At 35.3% G+C, this 13,723-nt stretch overlaps 1 protein-coding gene across 1 annotated transcript in view; it reads left to right on the top strand.

Annotated features, from left to right (window-relative positions):
- Positions 1 to 3,994: 3,994 nt before the first annotated feature.
- LOC306998331 (NACHT, LRR and PYD domains-containing protein 12-like) overlaps positions 3,995 to 13,723 on the top strand; it is a gene marked incomplete at its 3' end in the record, with an annotated part of 43,752 nt that continues 34,023 nt past the window's right edge. The window contains exons 1-7 of the mRNA XM_079612296.1: positions 3,995 to 4,538; positions 5,152 to 5,279; positions 5,847 to 5,951; positions 6,240 to 6,347; positions 6,524 to 6,608; positions 6,873 to 7,068; positions 7,163 to 8,993. Coding sequence (XP_079468422.1) covers positions 5,221 to 5,279; positions 5,847 to 5,951; positions 6,240 to 6,347; positions 6,524 to 6,608; positions 6,873 to 7,068; positions 7,163 to 8,993 — 2,384 coding nt within the window. The 5' untranslated portion in view covers positions 3,995 to 4,538; positions 5,152 to 5,220. The remainder of the gene's footprint in view (positions 4,539 to 5,151; positions 5,280 to 5,846; positions 5,952 to 6,239; positions 6,348 to 6,523; positions 6,609 to 6,872; positions 7,069 to 7,162; positions 8,994 to 13,723) is intronic.

Below are 13,723 nucleotides of genomic sequence, written 5' to 3' on the forward strand. Positions count from 1 at the left end.
TACACCGTGTTGTCACGTTTGTGTGTTGTGTGTGGGCATGTGCCTGTAAAACACAATGGTCCATGTAATCCACCGAAATGACATATTTTGTGTATTGTAAAATGAGGGTCCTCATAATCAGGTCGGGCCCCAAAAATCACAATTATGTCATAGGCGGGAACATTTTAGGATGGGCGGGAATGTCCTTGTGTACCACCAAAATATCATGTTGTCATATTTTCTGTTCTATTGTGTATATGAACATTTGAAGTCAGATTTGTGATCTGCAGATTAAAACAAAATTTGTGATAGTTTTATCATCACTGTAGGGCATTGGGAAAGGTGTGTCCCCTTATACCACCACCAAACTTGTTTGGCCATCAAAGTCCTTCTATACCACAAAAACGTGTGTGTGTGTGTGTGTGTGTGTGTGTGTGTGTGTGTGTGTGTGTGTTTATTCATTCTTAATAAGAACTTCTGTTTCCAATAGACAAAAAATGTTGCATTGGCTCAACTACAAAAGATTTGTTACAGAATAGTTGCATCTCTCCAGAAAACAAATAATGTCAAGTTGACTCAACTAAACGTTTTTTTCAGGTCGTATAACTGTTATTTATAAAAGTTGAGTCAACAAGTAAAAGATAAGGGTTTTTTTTGTTATTGTATGAGATTTTTTACAGTGTGGATTTTTGCTGAACCAACACAACAAAATCAGTCATTTCAACTTTTTTTCAAGTTGTGTTTTTTACAGTTAGATTTACAAATGCTCGGTGGAGTATTCTCGAAGGGCTTTTGAGGCATCACCTCTAGTGAATGTGCAGGTCTGTAACATGATAACTGTAAGAGGAAACAGTTAGAAGGCTATGGCAACCCTGAACTGAAAACAAGTAGGCCTACACACTTATTAACTATATGCTTCTGAGACAAATGATACAATTTAAAATAATTTAATGTTTTAAAAGAATACATTTGTTAAATATATACTAACTCTTCATTTCAAAATAGAACACATCTTTCTCTGCACACACTAACTTTACCAAAACACTGGAAATCTGACTCAAAATGAAATTATTCTGTTAAAGAATAACACTTGTTTTCACTTCACAAGGTACATGCAGTCAATCAAAGTACACCAGAGGCCTGTTGCACAAAACTAGGATAAGGGATTAAGCCAGGATATCTTGGTGATCCTGGCTCAATTGATCCGTAATCCGGTTGCACTAAAGCTGGATAGGGGGCAGGAGGATATGTTATGGTATAAATTACCATGGAGATTTATTCTGTGGAGCTAGCCTGCTCCAGACCAGGCTAAATTCCAGGATCTATTTAATCTCATCCCTAATGTCAGTCAGCAGTCACCACAAATGGAAACCAATAGTTATTTCACTGCTCATTATACATTGTTATCACATATAACTAGACCCACTGTCATTATTTAAACGTTTGTGATCATTAATTTCAATGATTTTGGATAAATAATGATTTTTAGATGATATTACTATCATTAGATAATTTACAGTTCCCCATAGACTATAAGGCTATATATAAAATGATAGAATATTAGGGCCACAGAGAGAAAAAAAAAAAGACAAGTCATAATATTGTAACCAGTTGTTTTAAAAGAGGACAGTTGTTAAAATGACAGATGTGGGGCATTTCGTGAAATTGTACTTCAGTATGGTTTCATAAACAAAGACATGCTGATGTGGCAGAATATTAAGTATCACATTGTCATAAGTATCAAAACTGTAAAAAGAATATGTAGCTTTTCTGCAGAAAGAACCAGCCTCATAAATGTATGACTTTATCCTTTTTCTTCAGTGTGGCCCTAGTACTCTGTCATATAAACAAATACACATTCCATATGAATATAAAAACACAATGTGTAACATTATGTTCCTTTATTGAATAAGGACAAAACAAAGCAGGTAAACCATCAGCTCCTTTCGAAACTGAAGTCACAGTCTACAAGATGGAAAGCACAGAATCAAAGCATATTATACAAAATGATACATACACATTCAAAGGTCTGTATATAACACACCCTGCATGTCTGCACACTAAAATAAATGCAGGACAAATCCATACACATCAACTGAACAGACAAATGAATGGATGCAGTAGCCTCCCTGCAGCCTTGTATTACACACAGTATACCGCACAAACATCATAAGAGGCCAAATTCGTAAAAAAACGAACCCAAAAAAACCCAAATTCCTCTGCCACCGCAGGACATATTTAACCAAAATTGAAAGCACACATACTAACTAAAATAATTCAACACATATTGGTCCCTCAGCAGCCAACCACTGTCGTCATCAGGGAAGATTGCCGGATTGTCCCAGTCCATGGGTGGTGGCACTCTGGGGGCCCTCTCCTTCCTTATAGTTTAGACAAAAAATATAAACTTTAAGTGAATGTGTGCTTAAAACAAGCAAAAAAATAAAAAAATCTGTCAATATAATAAGAAAAATTCTCTTGAAATAAGTTTACTTTTTCCATAAACACTTAATTTTAGAAAAGTTCTCTTGTTTCACTGGCAGATTTTTTTGCTTATTTTCCTAGGTAATTTTGCTCAAGAAAATATTTAAGATTTTTTTTAGATATTTTTTTTTTACTGAAAACAAGACATAAATACTAAGTAAGAAATACATTTTTGCAGTGCAGTGAGCAACCGACCTTGGGTCCTTTGAAAGGCGCTATATAAATTAAAGTGATTATTATTATAGCTCATCTATTTATTCAATTAAATTTTATTTATATAGCACTTTTCACAATTGTTTCATTCTGTCGAAGCAGCTTTACATTAATAAAAGCAGGAGAAACACACAAAAAAAAAACGGTGGACAACATAAGAAGCAGAGTACAACGGCTAAGATTAAACCGTACTGAGCGTAGTAACGTTAAATAATAATGTAAGGCTTTAATAATAATTTATCATAGCTTTATACAGTGTGATGGAGTTACTTTACATCATTTCACTCATATCTGCAGTGCATTTCAATTAAAAATTTAACCGTTTCATAATTACAGTACAAATGCGTTTTTGGAGATGTGAATTAAATATTTGAATTGTAATTGTGATGTTTCAGCGGAGCGGTGAGTGTGTAATTGTGCACTACTTACGCATTCAGGCGGTCTGCAATACTTTGCCACGCTTTTTCTCTTTGCTTTATCACTGTGGCGGTGTTGCCTTTCTTCTTAATTATATCTTTTACCTCCTCGTATGCCTCCATGAGGATTTGTGCTTCCGACGGGGAAAAGTACGCGGCTCTAGTTGCCATGGTAAATCAGTTAATCTGTGATCTGTGGCGGGGTCTATTTGAGTGAGCCGTGAGCGCGCACCTATCCAGGATTGGTTTACCTTGCTTAATGAATCCGTGTCTGCTCATCCTGGCTTGGTCTTTGTGCAACCAATTAAGCCTGGATGCACATGTTTTGGCTTCATTGAGCTCAGCTGAGTCATTTATCCTGGATGTCTTAATTCTACTTTTGTGCAACAGGCCCCTGCACATTATCAGCACTGAAATCAACCCCAGCATTTAAACCTCACCTTCACTCTCAGTCTTTGTCCGGTATCGTTTGGATCAAGACGCTTACGCTGAGATCTCTACAGAGGACTACAACTCTACTTACCAGTCTCCCTGAAGATTCCTCCGAGTCTTCCTCATTAATCCAAGTCTCCGGTGAATCCTCCTGTGTCTCCGCTATTCAAGTGAATCTCTATTCCGATCTCCATTCTGCAAGTGTAACTGTGTCATTCTGATTCTATTCATGATCTGGATATCAACTCTACTACAGTCCTTCACCGGCACTGCTGACCTTTCACCTGTTGATCAATAAATATAACATTCCCCTGCATCCTTGTGTCAGTCCCTTCTGTCCTGTAACAACACTGTTGTCCAAAAACATTTTACTTCACTTACCCGTGCATCCCGTTCTTACCCGTTCCGACAAATATAAATAAAAAACAAACTTCAGAGAAAAATAAAAAAATGTTGGGCCCTAAATTAAAAGGTAGCTTAGGCTACTCTGTGGAGTTTAATTGTGAACAAACAAATTATGGATTAAATGTATAAAAAAACAAACCTCAGGATGTCAGTCATTTACAATATCCAGCATCTTATGATCCAGAAACAGGGAATATAACAGATGCACTGTTGAAATGTCTAGTTAAGAGGTTTTAAACAGGATTTAGAGATATATGTGGTATAATGTCCCGCTCCAGTGCAGTAGGTGTCGGTGTGCAACTGTTCAGCTGTTACAAACCCTCCTGTAAAACACACGAAGAAGAGGAAAACGAAAGCAACAACACCTGTAAACACCTGAACCTGTTGCTCACTGGATTTGATTTAATCTATGATCCAGAAAACATTTCTACAGATGTCAATTTAGCACAATGCCTATCAAATATAATAACACTCGCGGCCATTTCTGTGTTTAATCCACAATCCATCGAGACCAGCGAGAGATTCTGAGAACGACGCGCGCGGACTGACAACAAGCGGAAATGAGTTTAAAATACTTATAAATTCACTTCTTAGTGGACAAGACTGCAAGTAAGTTTAATACATTCTCCATTAAAGTAATTTGTTATCATTAGGAACTTCATATTGTATATGTGATTTAAATGTGAAGTTACAGAAGCTGTTCTTCTGCTACTCCGATCAGAAGAATCTGCCATAAATTACAAGAATCTTGTAAAAACACTAAAAGTTTTATTGAGAAAGGTTTATTGAAAACAGTTATACATTATGTCTATTATAATTCTGGTTACTTTTACTCAATCAGTTATTTTAGGATAATTTGAAAGTAATAAAATCAACCACCATTGTGAACGAGTAATGACTAAATGACAAATGATTCTACAATTAATAAAGATTGGGTAGCCTAAGTATGATTGTAAAATGATATTATACTGTAATAGAGAATATAACAAATTGGGTTCAGTTTTCCCAGCACAGTGTAAATTTCTGTTCCCCAATTAATTCATATTTAGAGTCAGTTAAACTCATTAAACAATCAGAAATGATTAAGACCATTCGGTTATTTTACGTGGCAATATATTTGTTTGTAACTCACTTTATTTTATACATTGTTTTTGCTGTTGTTGATGATAACTCCGCATTAGATAAGATGTTGTTCATCTGTGTAAAATGGTGTGATTTGCAGGTGATGCTGAAGGATTGAGTGTTGCAGAAAGCAGTGCTGGTCAGTTTCCAGGGTCAGTTTAGCTGCAGTATGTCAGAGGAAAGAGGAAAGGACTCTCTCTCTCAGATGAGTCTCTCAGAGAAACACAGGTAAGACTGCGTCTGTTTCACACTAGCAGTTTAAACTCCACTGGACTTTGTGTTTCCCTGTCAATAACACAACTTCAAGCATTGCTTTATATTTGCAAATGCTTTGCACAACTTCAATTTTAAACTTCTTAAATTAACACTGACATTGTCTATAAAGCCCAGTTTGCTCTAAAGAAAATATCACAGTTAATAATTTGTTAATAACCTTCTAGATGTTGAATTATTCCAAATAAATTACTTTAGTTTTTAGATGATAAAATTATTGGCAGACATTAGGAAACGACTATACACTTAATTTCTCCTCTCCATTTCTGTCAATAAACAAACACTTGGAATTTTCTCTGAAATTAAAGTATTTTTAACATGTTTAATCTCACTCATGTATATTAAAGAAGTTGTTAAACTAATGTGAGCCAGTAAATGAAATGAGGGTTAACTATAAAACTGTAAATTGTGTGAGTGTGTGTATTTCTGTGGAGGATTAGATAAAGACACAGATGTGTTTCACACACAGTTGATCCTCCTTTACTAAAGTGTGTTCTCTCTCTCTGGTCTTTGTGTGATCAGTGTAAGATCAGGCTCACATGTGTCCAGCTCTGTGTCTCTGAAGAGTGACTGGTCTAAAGGAGAACCTCCAAACTTCAGTGAGAAAACACCATCATCTAATGAAAGGTATTTTGTGTGTTTACATTACATTAGCATTATTTGTCCACAGTGTTTTATGTGATTGAACTGGACTGAATAAAACAATAAATAACAATAAAACTCAATTCTTGGGAACCTTATGAAACTCATTCCAGTAACACAATTACACAGGCATAAATTCACTATGGAAAATAGATCATGCAACTAAAAATTTAATTTATCCATCCAACCATGGTCATAAATGAACAAATACACAGCTATACTGCATTTGATTATTATTTGCTAGTGTTTTCTCTCTGTTCTTTGTGTGATCAGTGTAAGATCAGGCTCACATGTGTCCAGCTCTGTGTCTCTGAAGTGTGACTGGTCTAAAGATGGATATCCACCAAACTTCAGTGAGAAAACACCATCATCTAATAAAAGGTATTTTGTGTTACTAACTTTTTTGTCACACGTTGACTGTGTTTAAAAGTTGTATCAGTGAATACCAATCATGAAACATGTTCAGATCAAACATTTGTCAGAGTATTCACAGCTAATGCTTATTTCTCTTTCTGTAAAATATCAGTTAGTATTTTATTTTACTAATTTGATTACAGGCTTCAATGTGAGACATTAGACTCAGACGTTCAGACTCACAGGAACCACGAGAATTTCAAAGACAATCTTCTAGGGATCTTCCAGGTAGGAAAACACATTTTTATAAATGTTTAATATTTCTAACAAACAAATATGTTATTGAATAAAGACATTTAATTACATTTTTCTTGATCAGTTATTTTTCCTTTAAAACACATTTTTGCACATCTTAGTTAGCATGTTAGTCTTTTAACTGGATTTTTTTTATGAACATGTATTATAATTATTGAATAAAGTGTTGACCAAATGTAGATGTACAATTTGGCTTAAATTTTGTTATTCTGTCATTTCTCTTACTTTTGTTTGTAGGATCTGGAGAGCAAAATAATCACATTTCTGAAGAATGAACTGGAGAAGTTAAAGAAAATATTACACAAAGAGAACACACAACACTTTGTGAAGGACTTTATTGAGAACAGATCCAGTATCAAAGAATCAGCTCTTGATCTCACACTACATTACCTGAGAGAGATGAAGCAAGTTGAAGCTGCTGATGCTCTAGAAGGTGAGAGACTCATGATCATCTGTCAGATTGTCTCTTATAAATGTAGGAGAGAAAATGAAGACTCAAACTATCTATGTTCTGTTCCTGTGTTTAGATGAGCTGTTCTTCGTTCATCAGCTGAAATGTGGCCTAAAGAAGAAGTATCAATGTGTGTTTGAAGGAATTGCAAAGCAAGGTGACTCCACACTTCTGAATAACATCTACACAGATCTCTATATCACTCAGGGTGGCAGCGAACAGGTCAATACTGAACATGAGGTGAGACAGATTGAAGTTGCTTCCAGGCGTCATGAAGCACAAGAGATACCGGTTGAATGCTCAAATTTGTTTGAAGCCCCTGAACAAAACAAGGAGATCCGAACTGTACTGACAAAAGGAGTCGCTGGCATCGGGAAATCAGTCTCTGTGCAAAAGTTTGTTCTTGACTGGGCTGAAGGAAAAGAGAATCAAGATATCAGCTTCATATTTCCTCTTCCATTCAGAGAGATGAACTTAAAGGAGAAAGAAAAACTAAGTTTGATGGACCTTATAACTCAATTTTTCCCAGAGACAAAAGGACTGAACCTTACAAGAAGGAATCAGTTCAAAGTGCTGTTCATTCTTGATGGACTGGACGAATGTCGCCTTCCTCTGAAGTTTGATTGTAATGAGACGTGGCGTGATGTATCGTCACCAGCCTCTCTGGATGTTCTCCTAACGAACCTCATGAAGGGAAATCTGCTTCCTTCTGCTCTCATCTGGATCACCACCAGACCAGCAGCTGCCAGTAAGATTCCTCCTGACTGCATCGACCGGCTGACAGAGATACGAGGATTCAGCGACGCACAAAAGCAAGAGTACTTCAAAAAAAGATTCACTGATCAGAATCAGGCCAACACAATCATAGATCACATTAAACAATCAAAGAGTCTCTTCATCATGTGCCACATCCCCGTCTTCTGCTGGATTTCAGCCACTGTTCTCCAGAACATTCTGGAGGAGAAAAGTAATGATGATGTGAAAAACACTCAGGCTGATGAGATCTCTAAAACACTGCAGGAATCAAACACTGAAGACACTCCCAAGACTCTGACACAAATGTACACACACTTTCTCCGCTTTCAGATCCAGCAGAGCCGCCGAAAGTATGATGGAGAATACACACCAGATGTTTGCTGGGATAAAGACGCCATCCTTTCACTGGGGAAACTGGCATTTCATCAGCTGGAAAGAAGCAACCTGATCTTCTATGACACAGACCTGGAAGCCTGTGGTCTTGACGTCTATAAGGCATCAGTGTACTCAGGCATGTGTACCCAGATCTTTAAGGAGGAAACAGGGATCGTTCTTGGGACCATGTACTGCTTTGTTCACTTGAGCATTCAAGAGTTTATTGCGGCCCTTTATGCACATCTGTTTCTAGACATCAACAAGACAAGTGTGTTCGATCATGAGTCTACAGAACCGGAAAACAGAAATGAAACCATGATTGATTTTCTCAAGACTGCAGTGGACAAGACGCTCGAGAGTGACAATGGACACCTGGACCTTTTCCTTCGCTTCCTCCTCGGTCTGTCACTCCCGTCCAATCGACGACTCTTACGAGGTCTGTTGACACAGCAAGACGGCAATGACCAGAGCAACAAGGAAATAGTTCAGTACATCAAGCAGAAATTAGAAGATGATCTTCCTGCAGAGAGATCCATCAATCTGTTCTACTGTCTGAATGAACTGAACGACCAAACTCTGGTGAAAGAGATTCAGACCCACCTTAGCAAAGGAAGTCTCTCATCTGGTGACCTTTCACCTGCCCAGTGGTCTGCTGTGGCCTTTGTGTTGTTGACATCAGAGGAAGAGCTGGAGGAGTTTGAGCTTCAGAAATTCAAGAAATCAGACGAGTGTCTCATTAGATTATCGGCAGTCATCAAAACCTCCAGAAGAGCTCTGTAAGTCTTTTAATATATTTTGTCATGTTTAGCTCTCATCTAAAATGCATTTATCTACATTACTCTATAGTGATTCCCCATCATAAAAATGAACCTATACCTTTAAAGCCTGACATCGCGCCTTTTTTTGTGTGTAGACAGTTTATCAAACCTTAAGACAAAATACAAAACAAACATGCAAACATTTTTACATGGTATTTTATATCATATAATACACCATATTTGTATGACTTATAGAATATAATATATATAAAATATAAATATATATATATAAAAAATATTAATAATATATATATATATATATATATATATTAGCGCATACTCATATTGAGGAAGAAAAAAAGACACATTTTATTAATATATCCAAACTGGGGGGAAATAATGTAATTTGGTACAGATGTTATTAATATTGCCAATAAGTTAGATGAAATTCTGAAAGGTTATAGTATAAAACATTGAGATTTTTATAAAACAGGCTACTTAAATAAAGTACTTATATATCACCACATCATATATTAGTTGTCCCTCTGTTTCTCCCAGTAATTAGATATTTTAAATGTTTATTTCTATGAGTAATTCTGTAGTTTAATGTAATATTATTTTACTGCAATATGTAGATCAAGAGATTTACAAATAAACATTTATCAAAAGCCTGTTGTATCATATCTGATGTACACATTTTAAGATGTTTTTTCTACAAAAAAAAGTTTTTTATTGTTCAAAATCTCTCTTTTTTCATATAATCTTTTTGAATATATCTTTCTAATTTAGTAATTAAGTAAAATAATTATAAATTTAATTTCAGCAATTGTTAAGGATGCTTTTTTACTATCTTTAAATTAATGATATATCACCCATTGGCCACCCTGCTCTCTAACATATCTGCATCAGCCATCGATTTACCTTAATCTTGAAATATTAAAAACAAATACAATTTCTTAGGTTAAATCATTAAAGATTTTATGTCAAAGAGACAAGTACATGTGAATGGATGCATTTTTAGAATTATAGTGAAAGGCCTTTAACCCTCTGGGGTCTGAGGTGTTTTCTGGGTCCTGGAGGTGTTCTGACATACACTGACATTTGAGCTTATTTCTGTTAATTGTGACATTTTCATGGCTAAAGTCTTATTACACTGTATTCAGAACAAACTCTGCTACAATAATATGTGAAAGTTTGTAGTTTTGAGATAATAACGTTTATGCGTGGTTTGTGATTTTTTTTTTGTTTAAATAATTGTCACTGAAATAAGGTCATGAAACCCATACTGATTATTTCTTCACAAGACTTTTGAAAATTGTATCACGTAGCCTAGAATATTTGAATCAAAATCATCCTGCATACTCATTCAGATAAAACAATATATTGATTTAAAATTTGTAAGACATGTCTTGTGTAAGAAAGCTGTATGCGAGGTAGGCGTGAACCGCCCATGCATATTGATGTGCTTCCCCAGCTAACAGGGAACGTTCCCAGAACATTCACTAACGTTCTTTAAAAGTTGTGTAAATGTTAGTACAAAACGTTATTAAAATAATGTTTTCGGAACGTTCATATAACGTTATTAACGTTCTCATAACGTTGAGAGAAAACGTTCTTAGAACAACGTTCTTAGAACGTCTTTTTGACGTTATTTGTGATTGATCAAAGTTCTCATAACGTTGATATAAAACGTTCTTGGAACAACGTTCTTGGAACGTCTTTTTGACGTTATTTGGGATTGATGAACGTTCTCATAACGTTGATTGAAAACGTTCTTGGAACAACGTTCTTGGAACGTCTTTTTGACGTTATTTGTGATTGATGAACGTTCTCATAACGTTGATTGAAAACGTTCTAAAACCAAAGTTCTCGGAACGTCTTTTTGACGTTATTTGTGATTGATGAACGTTCTCATAACGTTGATATAAAACGTTCTTGGAACAACGTTCTTGGAACGTCTTTTTGACGTTATTTCGTAATTGATGAACGTTCTCATATTGTTGATATAAAACGTTCTTGGAACAACGTTCTTGGAACGTCTTTTTGACGTTATTTGTGATTGATGAACGTTCTCATAACATTGATATAAAACGTTCTTGGAACAACGTTCTTGGAACGTCTTTTTGACGTTATTTTGTGATTGATGAACGTTCTCATAACGTTGATAGAAAACGTTCTAAAACCAAAGTTCTCGGAACGTCTTTTTGACGTTATTTGTGATTGATCAAAGTTCTCATAATGTTGATATAAAACGTTCTTGGAACAACGTTCTTGGAACATCTTTTTGACTTTATCTGTGATTGATGAACGTTCTCATAACGTTGATATAAAACGTTCTTGGAACAACGTTCTTGGAACGTCTTTTTGACGTTAATTCGTGATTGATGAACGTTCTCATAACGTTGATAGAAAACGTTCTAAAACCAAAGTTCTTGGAACGTCTTTTTGACGTTATTTGTGATTGATGAAAGTTCTCATAATGTTGATATAAAACGTTCTTAGAACAACGTTCTTGGAACGTCTTTTTGACGTTATTTGTGATTGATGAAAGTTCTCATAACGTTGATAGAAAACGTTCTTAGAACAACGTTCTTGGAACGTCTTTTTGACGTTATTTGTGATTGATGAAAGTTCTCATAATGTTGATATAAAACGTTCTTGGAACAACGTTCTTGGAACGTCTTTTTGACGTTATTTCGTGATTGATGAAAGTTCTCATAACGTTGATAGAAAACGTTCTTAGAACAACGTTCTTGGAACGTCTTTTTGACGTTATTTGTGATTGATGAAAGTTCTCATAATGTTGATATAAAACGTTCTTGGAACAACGTTCTTGGAACGTCTTTTCGACGTTATTTGTGATTGATGAAAGTTCTCATAACGTTGATATAAAACGTTCTTAGAACAACGTTCTTGGAACGTCTTTTTGACGTTATTTGTGATTGATGAAAGTTCTCATAACGTTGATAGAAAACGTTCTTAGAACAACGTTCTTGGAACGTCTTTTCGACGTTATTTGTGATTGATGAAAGTTCTCATAACGTTGATATAAAACGTTCTTAGAACAACGTTCTTGGAACGTCTTTTCGACGTTATTTGTGATTGATGAAAGTTCTCATAACGTTGATAGAAAACGTTCTTAGAACAACGTTCTTGGAACGTCTTTTCGACGTTATTTGTGATTGATGAAAGTTCTCATAACGTTGATATAAAACGTTCTTAGAACAACGTTCTTGGAACGTCTTTTCGACGTTATTTGTGATTGATGAAAGTTCTCATAACGTTGATAGAAAACATTCTTAGAACAACGTTCTTGGAACGTCTTTTTGACGTTATTTCGTGATTGATGAACGTTCTCATAACGTTAATTGAAAACGTTCTTAGAACAACGTTCTCCGAACGTCCTTATAATGTTATTAGTATTTTATGATTTTATGAATGTTATATTTAGGCTGTCATACAGCGTTCTGGGAACATGTTTTTTGCTGAACATTCTCATAATGTTAAGTAGGCTACACTTAACAAATGTGTGCTTCTTAACATTAGTTTACAATCACTAGATTTGTATGATTTTATATCCATATAAACATTTTAAACATCACAGTAGTTTATAACACCACCCCAATAAACCAGCACTTATAGCGCTATAAATAATTGTATATTAACTAGTGCAAAATGCCTCTGCAAAATAAATTTTTGTGTGTGTTTTTAGTAATTGTTGTTTTGGTGTGTTTGAGTGCTCATTGTTACAATTACACAGCAAAAGTTCGGTGACATCTTTATTTGTGTATGGTAGAAAGCAAATACTGATCCTGAAATAATTACATAAAATAAATGTGGAAAATTGAACTATACGATTGAGGGAGCAGGCTACACAGTGAACTCAGAGAAAACGCTATACGCTTGAGCAAAAACAGTTTGTGTATAGGCTACAAATGATGCCTGTGAAAGAGATTGTGAACACATTGAATATGATATGTTTTGTTGGTTAATAGCATAAGCTACTATTACACAGTAGCGATAACATTAAGCGCACCAGAGAAGTACATATAATATTCAGATGTAAACAGCATAGCTGACTTACAGATTCAGTTAACATCCACAAATGAATAAGCGTGACGAATCAGGCAGCAGGCTACACACAGTAACTCAGAGAAAACGCTACGCTTGAGCAAACAGTGTGCGAATAGGTTACTATAATTGATGGCAAAGTGCCGGTTAGGGTTAGGGTTAGGGTTAGGGTTAGGGTTAGGGTTGGGTTAAGCTCATTACAATCACACAGCAAAAGTTCAGTGACATTTTTATTTGTGCATGAAAGCAAATACTGATACTGACATAATGACATACAATAAATATGGAAAATTTAACTACACGATTCAGGGAGCAGCTACACAGTGAACTCCGAGAAAAGCTGTGAATAAAATACAATATTCAGAAGTAAACGGTGTAGCTGACTAAATGTTTAGCTGACAGAGTGTTTATGTCAGAATGTTTATTTTTAAACAATTACCTTCTTTTGCCGATATATTTAGCGATATCTTTTGCATTTCTAATCCAAACAACGTCAAACTTGACACTGCACTTAATCGTGCCCGTTGCAAGAAACCTGTCAAGTTTGAAATCCATTGGACTAACGGTTTGAGAGATATGTGGTTAAAAGTATACAGACAGACAGACAGACAGACCTTCCTGTAATTTATAGATATGCTATTCACATTATGTGAAGCTCTGTTAAATATATTGAAATA

Source organism: Phoxinus phoxinus, assembly GCF_949152265.1.
Source record: "Phoxinus phoxinus genome assembly, chromosome: 5".
NCBI classification, from domain to species: domain Eukaryota; kingdom Metazoa; phylum Chordata; class Actinopteri; order Cypriniformes; family Leuciscidae; genus Phoxinus; species Phoxinus phoxinus.